Raw genomic sequence first — 25,792 nt, forward strand, 5'->3', positions numbered from 1 at the left:
TATCAATACTTTCTAATGCTCATTATATGGCTTTCTATTCAATTTAATAAAACGACAAATAACTGTAAAACAATTAAATTAAAATGTGAAAATACAATAGGATAACATTTCCAAAACACTTTGAGAAATATTATAATTTTCTTTTTTTTTTCAATTTTGAAAAAATTTATAAAAATAGCGAAGATAAATTTGTACGACACAAAGAACTGATTTATTTCATCGGTCTTAAAATTTTTAACAGATATTATAGTATATTTCGCGTTTGAAATACAATTCAAATTAATACAAATCGATAAAAGATTGACTGAGAAAAAAATATAGCTTCGATAATTACAACATTTTCCAATACCTACAAATCTGTTTCTAGTAGCCGTTTCGCAGGGCGCGTGTTCGATGTATTTGACTCTCAACTTAATTTCCTTCTCATCCTTATCCCATCTGTTTTTCGTGGCCGTTTCTTAAGTTGTATCATTTTAAATAATTCTGAACTAAATTTTTTTGACGGACTATTTCCAGTCCCAAAAACAGATTCTCTGCAAGCGCCGATAAAGAGGATGTCTCGTTGTCGTTTGTCATAAATTAGCCAGACGAACGGAAACTTGGAATTCGTTCTGACCATCTTTGAAACCTTTGAATCAAATTCTTGTCCGGTGAACAAAGTCATCGCACCCACCCAAGTGTTCTTCTTCGTGATCTTGACGTGAGTACGATGCGCAACATTGCCATAGCATACAAACTGTTCGTCTCTCGTGAAGTAAGTATCCAGATTGATCGCGTTGGAGGTCAATAATTGCCCGACGCCTAGAGCTTGTAGCAGTTTACGGAATTTCAGATTTTTCTCCATCTCGAAGACTGGCCAATACGAGAAATTATCAATATTATTTTTATTCTTATTATTATTTAGCAATTCGCGTAATTTGCGCATTCCGACGTCGCTCGACAATTGTTCGACCAAGTTGCAAAGTTTAGAGTTAGTACAGTGTATTTTGATATGATCGGTACGTGAGGTCCATGAAGCAGGTATCAACATGAACAGCGACGCATTACCATTTTCATAGGGGAATTCGCTTATGAGTGCGTCTAATTCGTCACAGAAAACTAAAAAAAAAAAAAGAGCGGTGAAGATAAATGAATGAATAAAATCGTAAAAATTCGTTCTTTATGTATAAAATAACGAGCATTTATGAGAATCCATATAATATTTCACATTTTCATTGAAAATAAAAATCTTTTCGTTAAAAATTTCAATTAGAAAGAATTTTTATTTTATTAAATTTAATTGTTCTATTAATGTATAATTTTTCCTCGCACATTTTTTGTAAAAGCTTCGAAAATTATTTTACATTATATTTTAGGAAATTTCCGAATACAAAGATCTTTTAAATTTTGTTTCTGGAGGGCAAAGTTACGACACATTTTTAACATTTAATACATCTTTGAGGGTATCCGTTCATTTAAAAAATAAAGTGATGTGCTTTTTGCAAAATAAAATAAATCTATCAAATATGTTTTGTTTATAATTAATTTAAAAAATATAACTATGAAAAAATTGTTTGTATGTAAAAGCATATGAAATGAAAAGGTACTCATAGTTTTTACGTTTTCTTTTGTCAGAAACAGTCGATTTGCTTGATGCGCCTGGTTCAGGTGTCGTTGATCTTTGAAAATCTTGTTTATTGAAACGAAGTAAAGACGTCATAACAATATCAATATTGTAATTTCTCGGGGTTAATTGTAGCGGATAATAAATATATTTTTTTAACTTCCATAGCTCCTCTTCTATTTTAAGATTTATTCCAAATACATTAACTCTAGTTTCGCCTTCTAAGACTATGAATTCATCTTTGAAAATTTTTTTCATACGTTCAGGGCTTGCGGAAAACTTACTTCCTCTAATCCAACACATATTTTTACCTTCGTAATCGCATGCAGCCTCATTCATCTAGAACCGAAACCATCAAATGTTTATGAGATCTCATTCGTAAATAAGAGACTTCGGTTATTTCTCTAAATTGTTCTATACATATTTGTATTTATGTAGTCCTTACATTATATTCTAAAATCGCGTCAAGTTGCTTCATTCAAACTAATTTATATGAAAAAGATGCAAAGTTATATAACACGATAAGCAAGATTACTGGATTTCATAAAAAAATCTATTCTTAAAAGTTGCTCAATGACAAATTTAATAAGTATATAAGTTTCGAATCTTTAATTTGCATAAAAATATACATAATTTTTGTTACCGCTTAATTGATAATTTAAAATCGCAAAGTTTTTATTTAATAAGTATCTTCTCGTGGCATGTCATACAATGTGACCTGAAAATTTCGACTTATTTTCCTATATGACTTCCATCATTCAATGCAAAAATGTATCAAATTTATTTACCTCTAAATGTAGATTTTCAAGTGATGCATTAATATTATCTTCAATCGAAAGTATACTTTCATTCTCGAAATCGTGTGCAGCCAAAGGTTCGGTTGCCTAGAATCAAGAACATCAAATGTTTGTGAGATCTCTATTTATTCTTAATCAAAAAACTTGGGTTATTTCTCTAAATTATTTTATACATATTTTTATTTATGCGGGCTGAATCTTTATTATATTCTAAAATCGCGTCAAGTTACTTTCATTCAAATTAATTTATATGAAAAAGAAACAAAGTTATATTACTCGATAAGCAAGATTTCTGAATTTTATTAAAGAATCCATTCTTTAATAGATTGCTCAATGACATATTTAAAGTATCAAATTTTCAAATCTCTATTTCGCTTATAAATATATATATTCTTTCTTACCGCTTAATAAGTATTTTAGAGTCTCAAAATTTTTATTTAAATGTACTTTTACATGTTATGTCATTTAATTGTGACTTGAAAATTTCGACTTATTTTCCTATATAATTTTCATCATTTAATGCAAAAAGCATCAGAATTATTTACCTCTAATGGTACATCATGGGAGGTTGATGCTGAATTTGTTGAATTTGAGAAATATTTATCAAAATTAACAGTATCTATCAAGTCATATTTCGAGACATCCGTTAAATAAAGGATATGTTTTAGACGCTGTTCAATAGTACCGCTGGACGTAAGATAAACCGAAAATAGTGCTTCATATGTGTTATACGGACTGAAGACGTAGTTGCCTTTCGGCTTGATGTTCATATATACACGCAGACATTTAATCGAGAACTTGAAAAGCGCTGCCGACATTATTTTATCTGCCAAATAAAGAAAAATTAATATTCTAAAAAAGGTCAAAACTGACAAAAGATATTTATTAAAGTGATATAATCATAATAAAATTAAAATTATATTATTACATTATAATTAAAATTATTAAATCAATTATAACAATGTTTTGTAATAATACTTAAAATCTAAAAGTAATTAATAATTACATATTATTAAATAATATAACGTGTTTGAATTTTTCTGTAATGACATGAAATACGTTAAAACAACAAATGTATGGAGATAATCAAAAGAGAAAAAAAAGAAGAGATTCGCAAATATATTGTTATCTATGTTTACTAACAAGTCTACATAAAAACTACGTTAAATACATAAATAATTCTAAAGACATTATTTTGCTTATATTTCCAAAAAATAGAATAAACGAATAATTTGAAATCGGTGAATTATTGATTAAATTTAATAATAATATTTAATATACTTAACAATAATGATATGACATTCTGCAATTATTCTATATATCGAAAAATCTAAATTTTATTCACATATACTTTCTGTCTATTCAATAAAAGTCGTACGTTAAAATTGAATTTATTTTATTACTTTAATGTAATGAAATACGAGACTCGCTATGCAATGTTCACTAAATTATATTGAAATGTATAAAATTAACTTATTAAGAAAAGTGTGTTATAAAATAATATAACACAAAGGAAATATTAGCATTGTATATCTAAGGCCCTGCGCACAATAGAAAAAATATTAGGGATAAATATTAAATAGTAGGAATAAGAATTATTTTAAAATAATAAAATCGAAAAACTCTAATATAAAAATACAAATTCGGGTATAAAAGACTCTTAGTAGTTTATTAGCCCTTATTAGTCCTTTATACTCGAATTTGTATTTTTATATTAGAATTTTTCCGAATTTACTATTTTAAAATAATTCTTATTCCTAATATTTAATATTTATTCCTAATATTTTTCCTATTGTGCGCAGAGCCTTAACTATTTATTTGTGTGAAAACGGAATCAAAATTGTTTGAACTTGTGAAAGATATTTTGACTCACCAATTTTCTCCTTTGACATTTGTTGCTCCATTTTAGCTCTACGGTAGCAAAACAGTGACAAACTTGCTTTGGCTGTGTCTCGATATCATATAGCCATTTTTAAGTATGTATATTATGCAGCGCACGTGTATATATTGTCGTCGAATTTAATTTGAGCGCGAGAAATTAAATGGAATATGACTTAAAGCCTTTGTACATTTTCATCTAAAATTTTTTTTACATTTTTAGGGTCATATCTAATACAAATCTATAAATTTTGACTCATTTTTATCATATAATGCAAAATTATGTTAAAACTAACCTAAATATGTCTTATAATATTTATTCAATGACTATGTTAAAATGTCGTTTAATATATTATGTTTAACAAAAAGAAATTATAATCTGCAGTGTGGTATTATCTAATTCTTACGTTTATTCGAGTCTACTTTTTTAAATAAAAGCTGAAAAAATAATACTTTACAATTAAATATATCTAAAAAAATACTTATATATCAAAACATAAATTTACTTAGATTATGAAAATTATAATATATTAATATGTTATAATGTCTTATCTGCGATTAATATTTTTTGACAGAAATCAGCTGATAACTGTCAAAAATATTAAACGAGTTTAAATTATTACAACATATTATTTAAAACTAATATTATTATTTTATTTAATTTTATTTTGAACAAACTGTCAAACTGCTAATCCTCGCGATGACAGCCTCTCGATGCTACGAATATAACGCACAACTCGAATCTTGACAGCCAATGAGCATCGCAGAAAAGCGACAACAATAAACTTTGATATATGCGAGTATCGATTTTACATATCTTTTTTAGAAAAGGATTTTTTTTAGAAAAGGAAAAGATTCAGCCTTTTTGTCGCGCAATTACTCTGCTATGAGCATAAAATAATAAATACAAGTATAAAATAATTAATACGAATCAAAAACAATAAAAAATTATATGCACTTTATATATCATAATTTTATTATGCGCAAAGGAAGAATGTAGATAGATTAAGTAGTACGAGTCAACAATTTCTCACTACGGTCAGCCTTTTCGCCGCGCAATCACTTAATTAATAACATAAAATCATTAATGCCAATCAAAAACAATAAAAAATTATACGCACTTTATATATCGTAAATTTATTATGCGCAAAGGAAGAATTTAGATAGATTAATAAGTAGTACGAGTCAACAATTTCTTAGTATATTCAGTCTTTTCGTCGCGCAATTACTTAAAGTAAGAATATAGATAGATTAAGTAGTACGAGTCAACAATTTCTCACTACGGTTAGCCTTTTTGTCGCGCAATCACTTAATCATTAACATAAAATCATAAATGCGAGTCAATCATAATAAAAAATAACACGCACTTTATATATCACTAGACATCGCGAACTGGAAACGCCCCTTCTTTATTAGGTTTCCTGATAATACGAAAAAATAAATAAAAAAAAATCAAATTGAGAAAAAGAAATGTTAATGTAATTAAATATTTACTAAACGTCAAACATAATGTGTTGAAATTTATTCAGCAATTATTTTTATTAAAAACGCGTTATAATTAAATTTTATTACAACTTATATTTAAATTTAGAATTACAATAGATTCAACAATATACATATAATGATAATCAAGATGGTAAACCACGAAAAAATTCACGGATGTATTGTTATATGTTTAATAATTTAACTATGTATAAACATCGTTCAATATGTAACGAATTTAAGAAACGGTATTTTATTTATATATATTATTGGCAAATCAATTAAATTCGAAATCAAGATCGATGGATTATTATTAATAAAAGTTGAAAGAAATATTTAATTTGAAACAATAAAGAAATTGTATTTTGCAATAATTTTTTCTAATTGTCACGTTCACTCAAAGTATACTTTGTAACGTGAAAGCTGAAAAAGTCATAATTTTAAATTAAATTTATTGAGTATATATATCTAAAACGCGAAAATATGTATACGTGAGTCTAGAGTATTTAAATCTAACAAATTGAAAGACTTGGCCAATAAATTATATCGAAATAAAAATTTACTCTTTACGACAATACATAAAATAATAACACAAAAATTTATAAATCGATTGCAAAATTTATAAATCGATTGCAAAATTACACAATTTTATACAAGAGTTGGACTGTTGAATTAGCGCTTTATCTCGATTTAATAACATTTTGTTTAAAATAGTAAAAGCAGCGACGAAAATAATACGGCCCACGTAAAGTGCACAAATATTTTATTGAAAAATTATGATCGCAACATTACTTAGCAACTGTAATCTCGTTTAAGTAGTGCTAATTTATTAGCGTTAATTGCTATAGGAAGGAATTTTTGCACTAAAGCCGAATGTGAGATATCTTTGTCCTCTTGATATATGTATCTTGGCCTGAAATTCTATTACTATTTTCAAATATAAGATCGCTCTCTTGTTTAATTCTTCTTGGATTGAAAAAAACCGTGCTATCATAACACCACAAATTATAACACACATACATATAAATATAACACATTCACTCATTGTCCCCAAACAAAACATTGAAACATATTATTTGATGTTAATGTAAAAAAATTGTATTTTATTTATATTTATATTAGTATTCGTCATCTCATACATTGTGATACAATTATGAATATCTCAAGAAATACATAGCATCTATATACATATATATATATATATATATATATATATATATATATATTATCAGAATTTCACAATTTTTGAAAGTAAATAAAAGTCTATTCCATTAGAATTTTTCTATAGTTTAACCATATTCTTTCGCGTTTTAATCAATTCGAGTGTTTATTAATTTCGTTCTAATTTATTTTATTATCGCTTTGTCGAAGATATAATGTCAGGATCTTAACTTTTTTCTCGAGAAGCTATTCGAATTTTGAAAGAGAAGTCTTCATTCAAAATTATTGATTTAATACATGCAATACTCTTTAAAATAAATTAATGACGGTAAACACTCTCGCATTTAATTGGGTTACGGTTTTTATTCCATTTTTCTCTATGTCTTCTCACATTTTTAGAGCCATTTCTAAATTACGTAAGGCTTTTGTTTGTAACAATTTTTTACCACTCCCCCTCCATAAATAACCGTAAAATTTTTTGTCACCCCTCCTCTTTCCCATATTTTTTACGTATTATTTTACAATACTAAATAAGATCTCTTTAATACTTAAACTTTTTCTAGAGATACATAATTGGTTAAACGTGTGTGATACAAAATTTGAATACATTTATTGTATATCAGAGTAAAATAAAAATGATATTTTATAATTTATTATAATTATTTAATTTTAAAAAATGAAAATTCTTTTTGTTACAATCGAGTTACTATAGTGTGGTCGAAAAATACGACGAATAACAGCGAGCTTGCAATAAAACAGCCATTCTTAATCGTAAGAGCATAGTTCTATAGAGTATTAAGTATCTCTATAATGACTTATGTAAGGCAATATTTTACACTTTTTGCGAAATCTTTGCGTCGTTTTAGATTTCCGAAAGTTCTTTCTGCTCACATTAATAAAACTACGCATCACTGAAACATAAGTTAATAAATGAAATATAAAGACAAAATTTGATTATTTCATAACATTACCAAATATTTAAAAAAATATATTTATAAATATTATCGGTGTGTGTATAAATATATATACTATATATATTTGTCGATACATATGTGCTCAAAAGCTTAACGTTACGTGACTATTACACATAATTGTATATATAGCAGTTAATTTGAAACGTATTAGATATTTATAAAATTATGTTGTAACAATTTTACGCGTAAATATCAACAATAAAATATTTTTATATTTAAAATCTACATCTAAATAAATTATTTGATCAAAAAGTTAACGCATTATTATTGAATAGGAACCGAGCGCCGATGCAATGCCAAATAAGCGAAAAATGGGATACATTTTTTCATAATAATAGAAATATATATATATATGTGTGTGTGTGTGTGTGTGTGTGTGTGTGTGTGTGTGTGTGTGTGTGCGTGTGTGCGTGCACATACGTTTCTGATATTTTATATTTTCTTTGCAACTTCTTTTGTTAATAACTTTTTATTAAACAACAAGCGACGGCTAAAATTTGTTGGAGGTTACTCAGGTCTATGACCTTGACAACATATGTCAAGGTCAAGGTGATTGGGGCTGGGTCCGTTATTATGCATATTTACCAGAAAAGTTTTAGAAGAAGGTTTTTTACAGCGCGTCGCTGCAAACATTTATAGAATTTAGTAAGAGCTATCTTGTGAAATGCAGAAAGCCCGTGCTATAAAGCTTGAAGATTACAAATATGACAGAAAAATAAATTATACAAACCGTTCACTTACCGCATTGACATACTTGGATGAGAAATCTCTTTTGAATAGATTGATAAAATGGTGTACTGATGAATTAGGAGTACTTGCTAAATTTGCGCATTAGAAAAACTATCAAAATTTGCTTACGAGTATGTTTAAAGTAAAAAAATGCTATTTCCAGCGTCCTGGAATATTAGATATGAACGTGCGGATAATAGTTGGTTGAAAGAATTCGAAATGAGATACACCGATGATATGTATGTATGGTTCGAGCCTTGTTGCTGGATGGATGAGTAGTTTTAGATTAGTAGTTCTGAAATTTTGTACCGATCAAATATTAATTTGCTTTAGTCTTTCATCGTTAAATAAATGACTATATAAAATCTCAGAATGTAAAAGATATCTTTAATTCTATGATTTTAGAAACATTTTTAGAAAAGGAGATAATCCTTAATCAATAATTGAAATTTGACAGACACAATGTGTATATATATATATATATATATTTATAAAAGTTTATAAAAGATTTTTACATTATAAATATTGTCTCATGTCTATACGATCGAAATGATTATAACACGACAAAAGTTTTAAGGCTATTATGACGGAAATCTTTGGTAAATAAAAAAAAAATGGTTTTATTTATGACACATGTATGATATTTTTGACAGTTAGATGTTTATAATGCTTAAATTCATATATGCTGTCTTAATGTTAATTTCTTTTAATAAAATATGTGTTAATATTATTATTACCACAGATTAACTATCGAATGCATATTAACAAATTAATTGCTTCAATTATTTTCTTAGATGCAAAATTAAAACACATCAAGAATTAAATTATTATTAGAAATTATTTTTGTTACTATGGGACGTTTCTCGATTATGTTCAAATACGTATGAATTTGAAATAATCTGAGCGAGAGATTGACTCTAATTAACACAAATAATCTTTAAAAATTACTGTAATTTTGACATATTATAATGTAGAAATTTAATTTCTAAACAATCTAAATATATACTGTATCGTTGAAATTTTGAAAACCACACATATATAATAAGTTTTAAAAGTAATGTCGCAAACTGATTATTATTTATAATTTTTATTATTTACAGTTATAATATGTATATATTTTTGTATAGAGATGAAAATGTTTTGTGATTTTGACGATAATTTTATTCTTCAATAATGTCAATTGAAAGAAATCAACGTTCTGTACATACTATATTATATTATGTTTCAATTTAGTTTCTTCGATTTGTGATGAAATGTGATGCTTAATTAGTTTGATTATGTAACAATCAAACATTTGACAACAATAAATATATTATATTAACATCATTTGTACGAAGTTTTAAATGTTTATGCATAGATAACTGAAACATATATGAAAAAGAAAATGTACTTTCTTTCGATTGATTTTTTAAGACATAGATTGAGAAAAGATGAGCTTGTTTCACTAAGCTAATTAAGATCGACGAAATTATTCGTTTATTAACCTGCAATAAAGTAACGCATTAAATTGTTCTCCTAAGAATGACATTTATATTTATGAAAGTAATTTACCTTAAATACAGATCGAACATAAGTTAATATTTTATACAAATGAGAGATATTTAGATTTTCTTGCAATTTCATTTAAACTTTTTTTTATAGTTGTAAAAAAAGTATGCTCTGTAAAAATTATGTAATATAAAGAATGACTGATATTTTAATTAGGCGTTGCAATTATTTAAATACAAACTATTATTTTACTTTTTCATATCTATATATATAAATGTACTATATAAGAATCAAAATCTTTATTCTTCAAATTTGCATGTAACTATGTACTCCAATTAAAAAATTATTAACAATACTTGGCAAAATTTAATTTATATATTTATTTAAATTTATATTTCAACTGACACTGTTTCTGCAATCCAAATATAGCACGTATCTGTTTGCAGAATTTTTATATTTACTATATATATATATAATTTTGAACCAGAAATTTATTTATTCTATTACAGGTTTACTAATGCTCATGAAAACTGGATTTCGATAAAATTGGTTGGTTTTTTTTCATATGTCGTATCTTGTGACCTGCTGAACAAAAGATGTAATAGCTCAAAGCTAAATAATGGACAGTTACTGAGTTATTATATATTAAATTAATTATTATTAAAATAAAAAGCGAATGTTTTCAATATTTTCTGAAACAGTAAAAGCTTGAGAATATGTTGAAAAGCAATATGTTGATCGTAAAACTAGCTACTTAATATCGTAAATATATATTAGTATTTTGTGAATACTGTGTGTAAGATATTCTGACAATTAAAACGAAATGAAAAAATAACATATTATAATTTTTGTAATCGAGCAGTATATAATATTAGTGTTTTTTTACAGTGCAAACCGTATTTTTTCATTCGTTAAATAGTTCTAATTATTAATGACATTAATTAATTTTTTTCTCAATTTTAACTTAGCCGGTATAAAATTGTAACTTTAAAATTTTTACATATATTTTTAACATATTACAATTTTTGAAAGTAAATGAAAGTCTATTCTATTAGAATTTTATTAGTTTAACCACATTCTTTCGCGTTTTAATCAATTCAAGTGTTGATTAATTTTCTTCTAATTATTTTATTACCGCTTTGTTGAAAGTACAATGTCAGGAATTTAACTTTTTTTTAGATGCTCTTCGGATTGTGATAGGGAAGTCTTCATTCAAAATTAATGGTTTTATATATGTAATACTCTTTAAAATTAATTAATGACGATAAACACTCTCGCATCTAATTGAGTTACGGATTTTATTTCATTTTTCTCTATGTCTTCTCACATTTTTAGACAAATCCTATTGAAGCCATTTCTGAATTACGTAAAGCTTTTGTTTGTAACAATTTTTGACAACCACTCCTCAATAAATAACCATGAGATTTTTTGCGACCCTTTTTCTTTCCCATATTTTTTGCGTATTATTTTACAATATTGCTAATAAGATCTCTTTAATACTTTAACCTTTTTCCAGACATACAGAATTGGTTAAACGTGTGTGATACGAAATTTAAATACACTTATTGTATATCAGAGTAAAATATAATTAATATTTTATAATTTATTATAATTATTTCTTTTAAAAATTACAAATTATTTTTCTTACAATTTAGTTACTATAGTGTTGTCGAAAAATACTACAAATAACAGCGAGCTTGGACTAAAACAGCCATTTTTAATCGAAAGAGCATCGTTGGCTCTGTATTAACAATCTCTGTGTACTATATTCTGCTATAATAAATAATTATTATTATAATTATTGTCTAATAACCTTACATATGTATATATGTCCATCTACACGCATTTGAAATATGAATTTGAAAACTGTATGTCGTGTGTGTCTTATGTGTGTGCTCTCTTGATATATTGATAAAATAAAAATTAATGTTAAAAGATAATAAATAAGGACAGTATTTTACACTTTTTCCGAAATCTTTGCGTCGTTTTGGATGTTCCGAAAGTTGTTTCTGCTAACATTAATGAAACTATGCATCACTGAAACATAAATTAATAAATGAGATATAATACAAAATTAGATTATTACATAACATTATGAAAATATTTAAACAATTATATATATATAATTATTAATAACTATTGTTGTGTGTGTGTGTGTGTATTAATATATATACTATATATATTTGTCGATACATTTGTGCTCGAAAGCCTATCGTTAGGTGACTATCACACATATATAAATTAACGAAAAAAACATCAGTTAATTTGATGCATATTAGATATTTATAAAATTATAGGGTAACAATTTTACGCGTGAATATCAACACACAATGAAATATATTTATATTTAAAATCTACATTTAAATGAATTATTTGATCAATAGTTTAACGCATTATTATTGAATAGGAACCGAGCGCCGATGCAATGCCAAGTAAACGGAAGAAAGAATACATTTATTTATAATAATAGAAAAAAATGTATATGTGTGTCATTTAGCGCGACATTTACTCTTTTGGTTAAATTTATTTATTTTTTGAAAATAATACTGGGAACCTTGAATTTAGTCGATATCTGATCTTGTGCTTCATCGTTTATACACAAATAAAGACGTAAAATAAGACATCCGTTACATCCATTTCTCTCGCTGCGAGGAAAAGTTTATTTAAATATATTTGCGTTTTATTGCAGTTTATTTTGTAAGTACACTATTCTAATTCTATTTCATTTTTTAATTTTGAAAAGAAATATTTACTGTAGCGTTCAAATAATGCAAAATACAGTGTAATTCATTATTATTTAAGAGATAATTTTCATTATTATTGACTTTAATAATTAAATATAATTTTTATAAAAACTTATATATATATATGTATGTATGTATGTATGTATACACGTGTTATACAAACACAGTAGCTTAAAACTTAGAAGATGAAAATCGCAAATATAATTTCGCAATCTTGCGATGATGCAACATTTGAGTGCACACATTCAAGTATTTATTTTTCTGTTTTCTTGTTTTCTTTTGTAGGTTAAGCTGCGTATACAATAATAACAGAAATAACGAAAGTTATAGAAATGGATAGAGACGACAGATATATAATGAGAGCAGACATTGCGGCACATCTCGACTTAAGCGATGCACTCGAATCAGCTGCAAAAGATGTTTTAAAAAATGAGTTATCTGAAAAGGAAGCAGCAAGAAAACATAGAGTCAGTTACATATATTTACGTAAAAAAGTAATAAATATGAAATATAAAAACGAGTTTTATGAAGAAAAACCAAAATTCGAGACAGCAGTAAGAAAAGTTTTGGAAGATCGTTTCTTCCAGAGCACCGCTGCAGACGTTTATAGAATTTCACCTAGAAAGCTATCTTATGAAATACAGAAAGCCCGTGCTATAGGGCTTCAAGATTACAAATATAACAGAAATATAAATTATACAGACGGTTCACTTATCGCATTGACATACTTGGATGAGAAATCACTTTTGTATGATTTGATAAAATGGTGTAAAGATGAATTAGGGAAAATTTGTACTTGCCAAATTTGCGCATTAGAAAAACTATCAAAATTTGCTTACGAGTATGTTCAAAGTAAAAAATACTATTTCCAGCGTCCTGGAATGATTATAAACGTGCGGATAATAATTGGTTGAAAGAATTTGAAATGCGATATACCGATGATATTTATATCGGGTTCGAGCCTTGTTGTTGGGATGAGATGGATTTGTAGTTCAGAAATTTTGCAACGAACATAAATTAATTTGTTTCTATCGTTAAATAAATGACCATATATAATCTCAGAATGTGACAGATATCTTTAATTCTATGAGTTTAGAAACATCTTTAGAAAAGGAGATAATTCTTAATTAATAATTGAAATTTGACAGACAATGTGTATATATATATATATATATATATATATATATATTTGTTTATAAAAGATTCCTACATTATAAATATTGTAAAATTCTATGACTATACGATCGAAATAATTATAACACAACAACGTTTTAAGGCTATTTTGACGAAAATCTCTCTGATTAATTTTTAAAAGTTTAAAATATCTTTTTTAAACTATTATAAAAAAAAAATTATTATTATTTTATTATTAAATTTATAATTTTAACGACGGATTTTTGTTTCCGTGAAATTAATCGTAGATTAGATTAACTATAATAAAGATGATGTACATAAAATAACGTAATAAATTTTGTATACATTTTTCTACAATATACACATGAACACACACACACATAGACACTCTTCAGCGATATATAAAATTTTAAAGACGTTTATACAGTACTAAATGTCAGACTTATTTCATTTATAGATAAAAAATAGGATACTAAATTTTCGTTGATATTATATTTTTTATAGTATGTTTTAATACGTATTATACAAAAAAAATGTTTTTATTTTTAAATAAAAACATTTTTTTTAATATTAATTAATTTTTGTATACATACCGTTAAATCTTGTAGAAGAATGTGTTAGTAATAATATAATAATATAATAATAATAGAATAATATATTATTATATTATATATATATATATATGTATGTATATTTAATTATATATTATATAATTATTATTTTATTTTAATATTATACCATATTCTATATGATATTAAGATACATTAAAATTTTTAGAATGTTACAACTAAAATTGTCAAAATAATTATATGTATAAAATGTGTCATAGAGAAATAATATGATCCAAATATAATAATGTTTATAATAAAGTTATTTATTTAATTAAGTAATTATAGAAATTAATTATTAATAAAAATTAAATATAATTTTTTAATAACATTACTAATTAAATATATTATTGATTTGTACATTTTTAGAAAGGATGTTATCTATGATATATATACATATAATATTTTTGACAGATAGATGTTTTTAGCGTTATAAAGTGAATTTCTTTTAACAAAATAATTTTATTATTATTTTTTTATTAATACAAATTAATTTTCGTATCTGAATATTAATAAATTGATTTTCATTTTTAATTTGTTAATATAGATGCAAAATTAAAACATGTCGAGAATTAAATTATTGTTGGAAAATATTTTTGCTATTATTGGACGGTTCGTTGTTATGACCGAATACGTAAATTTGAAATAATCTGATTCACTCTACATTACTCTAATAATCTTCTTTAAAAATTACTGTGATTTGACATTTTATAATATAAGAATTTAATTTCTAAAAGATCTAAAAAATATATTTTATAATATCGCTGAGATTTTGAGACACATGTATATAATAAATTTTAAAAGTAATGTCGCAAACTGATTGTTACATATAAACTTATTTTATTATTTACAGTTATATGTATATATTTTTTAATAGATATAGAAATTTTTTGTGATATTAACGATAATTTTATTTTTCAATAACATTACTCGAAATAAATGACCGTATGATATATACTATATGATATTCTGTTTTAATTTAGTTATATAAGAAGTTACATAAGAAGTTCCTTTGATTTTATAAAATCCGATACGTTTAATTAGTTTGATTATGTAAAAATAAAACATTTGTGTGTATGTGTGTGTGTGTGTGTGTGTGTGTGTGACAACAATAAATCTGTTAACATCATTTGTACGAAATTTTCAATGTTTATGCATAGATAACTGAAACATACATGAAAAGAAACATGTACTTCCTTTCGATTGATTTTTTAAGACATAAATTTAGAAAGGATGAGCTTGTTTCATTTAGCTAATTAAGATCGACGAAATTATTAGTTTGTTAACCTGTAATAAAGTAACGCATTAAATTGTTCTCCTAAGAATTACATTTATATTTATGAAAGTAATTTATCTTAAATACAGATCAAACATAAATTCATATTTTATACAAATGAGAGATATTTAGATTTTCTGTCAATCTTCTTTAAACTTGTTTTTATATTTGTAAAAAAAGAATGCTCTGTAAAAATTATGTAATATAAAGAATGACTGATATTTTTATTAGGCGTTGCAATTATTTAAATACAAACTATTATTTTACTTTTTCATATCTATATATATAAATGTACTATATAAAAATCGAAATCTTTATTCTTCAAATTTGCATGTAACTATGTACTTCAATAAAAAAATTATTAATAATATTTGGCAAAATTTAATTTATACATATATTTATTTAAATTCATATTTCAACTGACTGTTTCTGCAATTCGAATATAGCACGTATCTATTTGCAAAATTTTCATATTTACTATATATATATAATTTTGTAGCAGATATTTATTCATTCTATTACAGAATTACTAATCCCTATGAAAACCGGATTTCGATGAAATTGGTTGATTTTTTTTTCATATGTCGTATCTTGTGACCTGCTGAACAAAAGATGTAATAGCTCAAAGCTAAATAATATAGATAGTTACTGAGTTATTATATATTAAATTAATTATTATTAAAATAAAAAACGGATGTTTCCAATATTTTCTGAAATAGTTTAAAAGCTTGCGAATATGTTGAAAAGTAATATGGAGATCGTAAAACTGGCTACTTATTATCGTAAATATATAGTATTTTGTAAATACTGAATTTTTATGCATTGTATAATTAGATAATATATATTCTTTTTTATGCATAAATTGCAATACATACATAATAATATGTGAATTAATTATGCAATGCATAAAAATTCTTTATTTAAATCTTTAACAGAGAACAAAAGAATAGAATTTTCTACAAGAATCGTAGGATCAAAATATCTGCGCTTCCATTAGATTCGCGCGTCTGTACACATCCACCACGCAGCACGTTTCGCGCGAGACTGACCGCAAGACTCTGAGCAGCGGAATCGCCAAGCGCAGACCATACGTCCGTCACGCTGCGCGTCTCGCGCGAGACTGATTCTCGAGACATTGCGATTGCGAGACTGATCGTCAGTCTCGCGCGAGACGCGCAGCGTGACGGACGTATGGGTTGCGCTTGGCGATACCGCTGCTCGGAGACTTGCGATCAGTCTCGCGCGAGACGTGCAGCGTGATGGATGTGTATGTACAGACGCGCGAATCTAATAGAAACGCAGATATTTTAATCGAAAGACTTTTGTAGAAAATTCTATTTTTTTATTCGCTGTCAAAGATTTGAACAATGAATTTTTTATGCATTGCATAATTAATTCACGTATTTTTACGCATGTGTTGTAATCAATGCATAATAAAATATATTAATTAATTATGCAAGGCATAAAAATTTAGTATTTAAATCTAAAACAGAAACAAAAAAATGTGAACAAAAAAATAGAATTTTCTACAAGAATCTTTTGATAATCGAGATGATCACAACATCGAGAGTAATTACGATTTTTTTGATGAAAATATTTATTAATACTTTTTGATAAGAATTAGCTACTTTAAACTCGGTTAATATTTTTGTCAGTTTTCAGCTGCTTTCTGTCAAAAAATATTAATCGCAGATAAGGCATTATAACATATTATTTACAATATATTGCAATACTTAAATTTTTATAACCTATTATTATTTTATAATTTAATTAGCAAATTAACGCTTCATTAATATTTTTGTAAAAAATATTAATCACATTTAAACAAAATTTATATAAAAATATTCTTTTTTATGTAAAATCGAGCGCAGCGCGCTCTTGTGTTGTTCTTAGTGTATAATAAAAATAATTAATATTTATACAGAAATTGTATACATATATACAGGATATGCGATAATAATCGCTCACCCATCGTACAGAGGTAGAATGGAATAAACCAAGTAAGAAAGAACCTTCTATTGTTTTGCGATCTTTGCAATAAATAATGAAAAATTAATTAAAATTATCAGCGCGCGGATTAATATTAATATATGTCAATTATAATGCTATTTTATTGTCGAAAACTCAAAAAGGACATAAATGATGAATGCACATTTATTTTCTAAATTCACACACTCGTAGAAAATGTTTGGAATTACATATGACATTATAATCGCGTGCGTAACTAAACGAATGAAATAAATGTGTGCGTATGTAATGCTAATTTTAGCGTGCCTTTTAAAAAACAGTAGAGATAAAGTGAGAAGGACGCGAAGAGAATAAGAAAAAGATATAAGAAGAAAGCCTTTTCTATATATTCTTCTCTCTAATTCTCCTCTTCGCATCCTTCTCGCTTGATTTTTAAAAGGCATGATCGAGCGAACACCGTTTGATTGTGATATCATATTACATGTCCGAATGCCGACTTTCTTATCGCGATATACATATAACTCTATTTGACTTACTCACACAAATGTATTTCATTTGTTTCCTCACATACGCGATTATAATATGTAGTTTCGAGCATTGTCTTTCTTCTCGTATCATTTTTTAAATTTTCTTTACGTTCTCTTCATCTTCTTTATTGGTACTTTTTTTAAAAGGTCACTTTCTAAAAACATGCTTTTTTTAGAAAGGGATAAAATTATGGTGTAACAATTTTACGTTTAAATATCAACATACAATAAAATATTTCTATATTTAAAATCTACATTTAAATGAATTATTTTATCAAAAAAACGCATTATTATTGAATAGGAACCGAGCGCCGATGCAATGCCAAATAAGCGGAAAAAGGGATACATTTTTTCATAATAATAGAAAAATATATGTGTGTCATTTAGAGCGACATTTACTCTTCTAGTTAAACTTATTTATTTTTCGAATATAATACTGAGAACATTGAATTTAGTCGATACTTGATATTGTGCTTTAGTCATCGTGGTAAATATGCATAATAACGGACCCAGCCCCAATCACCTTGACCTTGACATATGTTGTCAAGGTCACAGGCCTGTGTAACCTCCAACAAATTTTAGCCGTCGCTTGTTGTTTAATAAAAAGTTATTAACAAAAGAAGTTGCAAAGAAAATATAAAATATCAGAAACGTATGTGCGCACACACACACACACACACACACACACACACGGGGTGGGTGCAAGGGGGGCCAAAGGCCCCCCTCCCGCACCCTCCCCGCCAGTAGGGGACGCATTGCGAAGAGTTCAATTATAATGGACACATGCTGTAAGTTGTAAAGCGAGGTCCACCCTGCCTACCGGCGGGGAGGGTGCGGGAGGGGGGCCGAAGGCCCCCCTTGCACTCCCCCCGTGTATGTGTGTGTGTGTGTGTGTGTGTGTGTGTGTGTGTGTGTGTGTGTGTGTGTGTGTGTGTGTGTGTGTGTGTGTGTGTGTGCACATACGTTTCTGATATTTTATATTTTCTTTGCAACTTTTCTATATATAATGAAAAAGTATTTATTATAATGTTATTATAATGTCATTACAATGGATATGCTTTGCTCATTATATCGAAGAAAGCATCGAAACGCTGTTTATTACAGGTTAGATTTATAAATTCGTAAAGCAACATTTTCCGTTTAATTTCTATCTAGCCACCAAGAATGACGCAAATCAACTGAGAGGGATTTGTTATGATATGTCTTGTTATGATTTATCTTGAAGGGCATAGTATTATTATATGTAGTAAAGTAAACGCGCGAGCGGGGGAGGGGCGGAGCCCCTCCCCCTGCACCCACTCCCCACAGTACATTCACAGTACAGTATATTTAATGTATATGGTGTCACAAATATTGGTTTTATTTAGTAAACTTTTTTTGTTAATAACTTTTTATTAAACAGCAAGCGACGGCTAAAATTTGTTGGAGGTTACTCAGGCCTATGACCAACAACATATGTCAAGGTCAAGGTGATTGGGGCTGGGTCCGTTATTATGCATATTTACCGTCATCGTTTGTACACAAGTAAAGACATAAAATAAGACATCCGTTACATCCATTTCTTTCGCTGCGAGGAAAAGTTTATTTAAACATATTTGCGTTTTATTATAGTTTATTTTGTAATTATTCCGTACACTATTCTAATCCTATTTCTTTTTTAATTTTGAAAAGAACCTTTTACTATAGCATTCAAATAATACAAAATAAAGTGTAATTCATTATTATTGAGATAATTTTCATTATTATTGAATATTTATATTTACATATTTAAATACCTATAACTTTTATAAGAATCTTTATATATAATGTATATATACATGAAATAGAAACACAATAGCTTATTGAAACTTAGCAAGATAAAAATCGCAAATATAATTTCGCAATCTTGCGATGATGCAACTGTTGAGTACATACATATTTAAGTATTTATTTTTCTGTTTCTTTGTTTTGTTTTGTAGGTTAAACTGCTTATACAATAATAACAGAAATAACGAAATTATAAAAATGGATAGATATACAATAAGAGCAGACATTGCGGCACATTTCGACTCAAGTGATGCACTCGAATCAGTTGCAAAAGAAGTTTTAAAAAATGAGTTATCTGAAGAGGAAGCAGCAAGAAAACATAGAGTGGATTGCTTATATTATTGCTTATATATATGTATATAATTAATTATATAATATATTATATTATTATTATTTTATTTTAATATTATAATATATTTTATCAGATATTAAAATACATTAGAACATTTCGAACATTACAACTGAAACTGTCGAAATAATAATATGTAAATTAAATAAAATTTGTCATAGAAAAATAATAAGATCAAGATATATAAAAATTAATTTATTGGATGATTGCAAAAGTTCGTGCCCGATTTGAAGTTATTAATCCATCTATGCAAATCGGGCACGAACTTTTGCAATCATCTAATACTTTTATTTAAAACTATATAAATAATTTTTATTAATAAAGATTAAATATAATTTTTTAATAATAACAATAATTAAATTTAATGTTACTGACTTGTACATTTTTTGTAATGATGTTATTTATGACATATATATAATATTTTTGACAGGTAGATGTTTACAGCGTTATAAAGTGAATTGCTTTTAACAATAATTTTATTATTATTTTTTTTATTAATACATATTAATTTTTGTTTCCGCATATAAATAAATTAATTTTCACATTTAAAATGTTAATGCAGATTAAAGCATGTCGAGAATGAAATTAGTGTTGGAAAATATTTTTACTATTATCGGACGTTTCACTGTTATGATCGAATACGTAAATTTGAGATATCTGATTGATTCTACATTACTCTAATAATCTTCTTTAAAAATAATTGTGACTTTGATATTTTATAATATAAGAATTTAATTTCTAAAAAATCTAAAAGATATATTATATGTCGCAGAGATTTTGAGACACCACACATGTATAATAAGTTTTACAAGTAATGTTGCAAACTGAATATTACATATATATATTTTTTTACTATTTACATTTATAATATATATGTATATGTATGTAATTATATATATATATATTTTTTTTTATAAAGATAGAGATTTTGTGTATGTGTGTATGTAAGTGATATTTTGACGATAATTTTATTTTTCAACTTAACGTCAATCGAAAGAAATGACCGTTTGGTATATACTATATTATATTCTGTTTTGATTTGTTAGTTAAATAAGAATGTTTTTTTTATTTTATATAAAATGCGATACGATTAATTAGTTTGATTATGTAACAATCAAACATTTGACAACAATAATTAAATCATTAGCATCACTTGTACGAAACTTCCAATGGTTATACATAACTGAAACACATATGAAAAAAGCATGTGTTTTTTTTTTCGATTGATTCTTCTAATCTACAGATTATATAAGAGAACGAAATCGTTTTATGAAGCTAATTGAGTTCGACGAATTTATTAGTTTATTAGCTTACAATAAATTAATGCATTAAATTGTTCTTCGAAAAATGATATTTATATTTATGATGAATAATTTATCTTAAATAGAGAATCGAGCATATAAATCAATATTATACATATATTGTTTATAATTTCTTACACTTTCATATAAATTTTTTTTATATTTGTAAGAAAAGTACTCCCTGTAAAAATTATATGATATAAAGAATGACAGATATTTTAATTACGCGTTGGAATGATTCAAATACAAACCATTATTTTACTTTATAATTTGTACTATGTAAGAATCGAAATCTCTATTCTTTAAATTTGCATGTAACTATACTCAACCATGTACTTAACTTCAAAAATTATTAATAAAACTTGGCAAAATTTAATTTATATATGTCGGTAGAATTGGCTAGTTTTTTTATATGTCGCAGCTTGCTGAACAAAAGCTGTAATAGCTTCATAAAGCTAAATAATGGACAGTTACTGATACAATATATTAAATTTATTATTATTAAAATAGAAACGGATGTTTTCAATATTTTCCAAAATAATTTAAAAGCTTGAGAATATGTCGTGAAGCAATATGTTGGTCGTAAAACTGGCTACTTAATATCATAAATATTATGTGATTGCAAAAGTTCGTATAATTTTAAAACCATTTTTATTTATTAATAACAAATAAAATAACAATATTTTAATCAAAATATTGGTCGTTGCTATTGACAACTTTTTGCCACTTTTCGGACAATAATTTAATTCCACGTCGATAAAATGACTCATTTTTGTTAAACAATCCATTGCTCGACCCATTTTTGCACTTGTTCAGCATTTTGAAATCGTCTATTGTATATTATATTGGATAGAAGGTATTGCATTTATCTAAATAGATGAAAATCAGTTGGGGCGATGTCTAAAGAGTACGCGTAAGACTTCCCAATCCAATTTGAACAACTTTCTTTAGTTGCAACAGCAACATGCGGTCTGGCGTTATCGTGGAACAGGTTCCATTTTCAATCGCGTTAAAGGTGAAGTTATATTCAGACTTATGATTTATCAGTCATCAATTCTGATTGAATATGGTTAACATTTAAAAACAGAAAAGCAACTTGAAAGAAAATAATTACTAAGTTACTGCAACGTGCCATTCATTTGTAACCTTACGAACTTTTGCAAGCACCTAATATATAGTATTGTGAATACTATCAGATATTTTAATAATTAAAACGGAATAAAAAAATTACACATCATAATTTTAGTAACCGAACTATATACTATTAGCGGTTTTTTACAGTACAAATCATATTCTTTTATTCGTTAAAGAGTTCTGATTATTAGTAGCATTAATTAATTCTTTTTTTATTTTAACTTCACCGGTATAAAATTATAACTTTAAGATGGTTATATATACATATATACAGAATTTCAATCTTTAAAAGTAAATGAAAGTCTATTCTATTAGAATTATATTCTTATAATTTAAACATATTCTTTCCGTTATAAAAAGTTTTAATCAATTTAAGTGTCGATTAATTTCTTTCCAATTAATTTATTATCTCCTCGTTGAAGGTATATTGTCAGAATTTTAACTTTTTTCTCGAGATGCTTTCTAATATTGAAAGAAAAGTCTTCATTCAAAATTGTTGATTTACTACATGCAATACCTCTTCAAAATTTATTAATGACGATAAATACTTTCAAGATTTATTAAGATCCAGTTTTTTATCTCATTTTTCTGTATGTTTTCTCACATTTATGGAGCCATTCTTATTAAAGCTATTTTTAAATTACGTAAAGCTTTTGTTTGTTTCAACAATTTTGTTTGTTTCAACAATTTTTGACCATCCCCCTCTACCCACATAAATGATCGTAAGATTTTTTGTGACCCCTCCATCCTCTTATGTATTTTACGTAATAGTTTACAGTACTACTAATAAGGTGTCTTTCATTTTGTAACCTATTAACATAAAGATAAATAATTGTTTAAACGTGCGTGATACAAAACTTGAATACACTTATTTTATATCAAAGTAAAATAAAAATGATACTTTATAATTTATAAATTTATTCAATTTTAAAAAATTAAAATTCTTTTCTTTACAATCGAGTGACTAATGCGGTCGAAAAATACAACGAATAACAGCGAGCTTGGAGTAAAACAGCCAGTCCTTAATCGTAAGAGCATAGTACTTTTGTATTAATTATTTTTGGCTACTATATTCTGCTATAATATAGGTATACTATTATTATTTTTTTTTAATGAACCTACATATGTTCATCTACGTGCATTTGAAATATGATTTTGAAAACTGTATACATCTTATTATGCTTTCTCGATAAACTTTCTTATTGATATATTGATAAGATAAAAATCAATTTCTAAAGATAATAACTTAGGATGGTATTTTACACTTTTCATGAAAACTTTACGTTGTTTTGGATGTTGCGAAAGTTGTTTCTGCGCACATTAAAAAAATTAAAATTTTCTATTACATAACATTACCAAAATATTTATAAAAATATATTTATAAAATTATGTATAATTATAAAAATATACATGCGTTTTTGATACATATGTGCTCGAAAGCTTAATGTTACGTAACTATCACATATATATAAATTACCGACAAGAACATCAGTTAATTTGATGTATATTAGATATTTATAAAATTATGGTGTAATAATTTTACGCGTAAAAATATTAAAAATTTAATATTTTTGTATTTAAAATCAATATTTAAATGAATTATTTGATCAAAAAGTTAACGCATCACTATTAAATAAGAACTGAGTGTCGATGCAGTGCCAAACAAGCGGAAGAAGAAATATACATTTCTTTAAAATTAAATAAATAAAAATATGTGTCATTTAGCGCGACATATACACTTTTAGTTAAACTTATTTATTTTCCGAATATAACAGGGTACCTTGATTTTAGACGACATCTGATATTGTGCTTCAGTCGTTTGTATACAATCAAAATAAGACATTCGTTACATCCATTTCTCTCGCCGAAAGAAAAAGTTTATATATCTATATTTGCGTTTTATTAATTTATGTTGTAAGTACATTATTCTAATTCTTTTCTCCTTAATTTTGTATAGAACTTTTTATTATAGCATTCAAATAATGCAAATATATGTATAATAATAATATGTAATTTATTTTATTTTATTTGAGAGATAATTTTCAATATTATTAAATTTGTATATATAAATACTTATAACTTTTATAAAAACTTTCGTATAAATACATATACATATGTACATACATATTCATATAATAAAAATAGCTTAAAACACAACAAGATAAAAATCGCAAAAATAATTTTACAATTTTGCGATGATGCAACTCTCACGTATTCATTCTTTTTTTTTTTTGCTTTTCTACGTAGATTACACTACGTATACAATAATAACGGAAATAACGAAAATTATAGAAATGGATAGAAATACATTGAGAAGATCAATTAAGGATGAACACTTCGAATCTAGTAAGAGACTCATAGCAGTTGCAATAGAAGTTTCAGAAAAGAACTTACCTGCACGGGAAGCAGCAATAAATTATGGAATCAATTTCTTCGATTTAAATACAAAAATAAACAATATAAAATTTAAGAAAGAGTTTAATGAAATAAAAACAAAATACGAGGAAGCAGTAAGAGAAATTTTAAAAAAACATTCCACATACGGCGCATACAGCAGCGCTGGAAACAAATATAAAATTTTACCGAAAACGCTTAAAAGTGAAGTACAAAAAGCCCGTGACATAGGGCTTGAAAAGTACGCATTTGACAGAAATTTAAATTTTGCACCACGCAGCATATTGACATACTTGGATGAGAAATCACTTTTGGATGATTTGAAGAAGTGGAAGAAAAATGCAGTTTGTCCTTGTTCACTTTGCGCCTTGGAAGAACTATCAACACTTGCTTACACGTATGTTCAAGAAAATGGAAAGCCATGTCGACCATACTGGAC

At 26.2% G+C, this 25,792-nt stretch overlaps 1 protein-coding gene across 1 annotated transcript; it reads right to left on the bottom strand.

Moving 5' to 3' along the window:
* Positions 1-406: 406 nt before the first annotated feature.
* LOC145947140 (serine protease inhibitor 88Ea-like) lies at positions 407-4,304 on the bottom strand. Its single transcript, XM_083056918.1, has 5 exons — positions 4,274-4,304; positions 2,946-3,226; positions 2,392-2,487; positions 1,888-1,942; positions 407-1,098 (listed from the first exon to the last, which is right to left on the bottom strand). The coding sequence occupies exons 1-5, from the start codon at positions 4,302-4,304 to the stop codon at positions 407-409; spliced, it is 1,155 nt and encodes a 384-aa protein (XP_082913044.1).
* Between the last annotated feature and the right edge of the window lie 21,488 nt (positions 4,305-25,792).

The sequence above is a fragment of the Prenolepis imparis genome, unplaced genomic scaffold, assembly GCF_030444845.1.
Source record: "Prenolepis imparis isolate NDT839.2.m4 unplaced genomic scaffold, iyPreImpa1.0 SCAF_47, whole genome shotgun sequence".
NCBI lineage: Eukaryota > Metazoa > Arthropoda > Insecta > Hymenoptera > Formicidae > Prenolepis > Prenolepis imparis.

Bases quoted from the DNA above. Each gene is read 5' to 3' on its own strand.
- LOC145947140 (XM_083056918.1), bottom strand. From the start codon at position 4,304: ATGGAGCAACAAATGTCAAAGGAGAAAATTG. The intron at 1,943-2,391 runs GTAAATAAATTT...TTTCGGTTCTAG, and splicing joins TTGAAAATCTACATTTAGAG to ATGAATGAGGCTGCATGCGA. The intron at 1,099-1,887 runs GTAAGTTTTCCG...TTTTTTTTTTAG, and splicing joins TATGTGTTGGATTAGAGGAA to TTTTCTGTGACGAATTAGAC.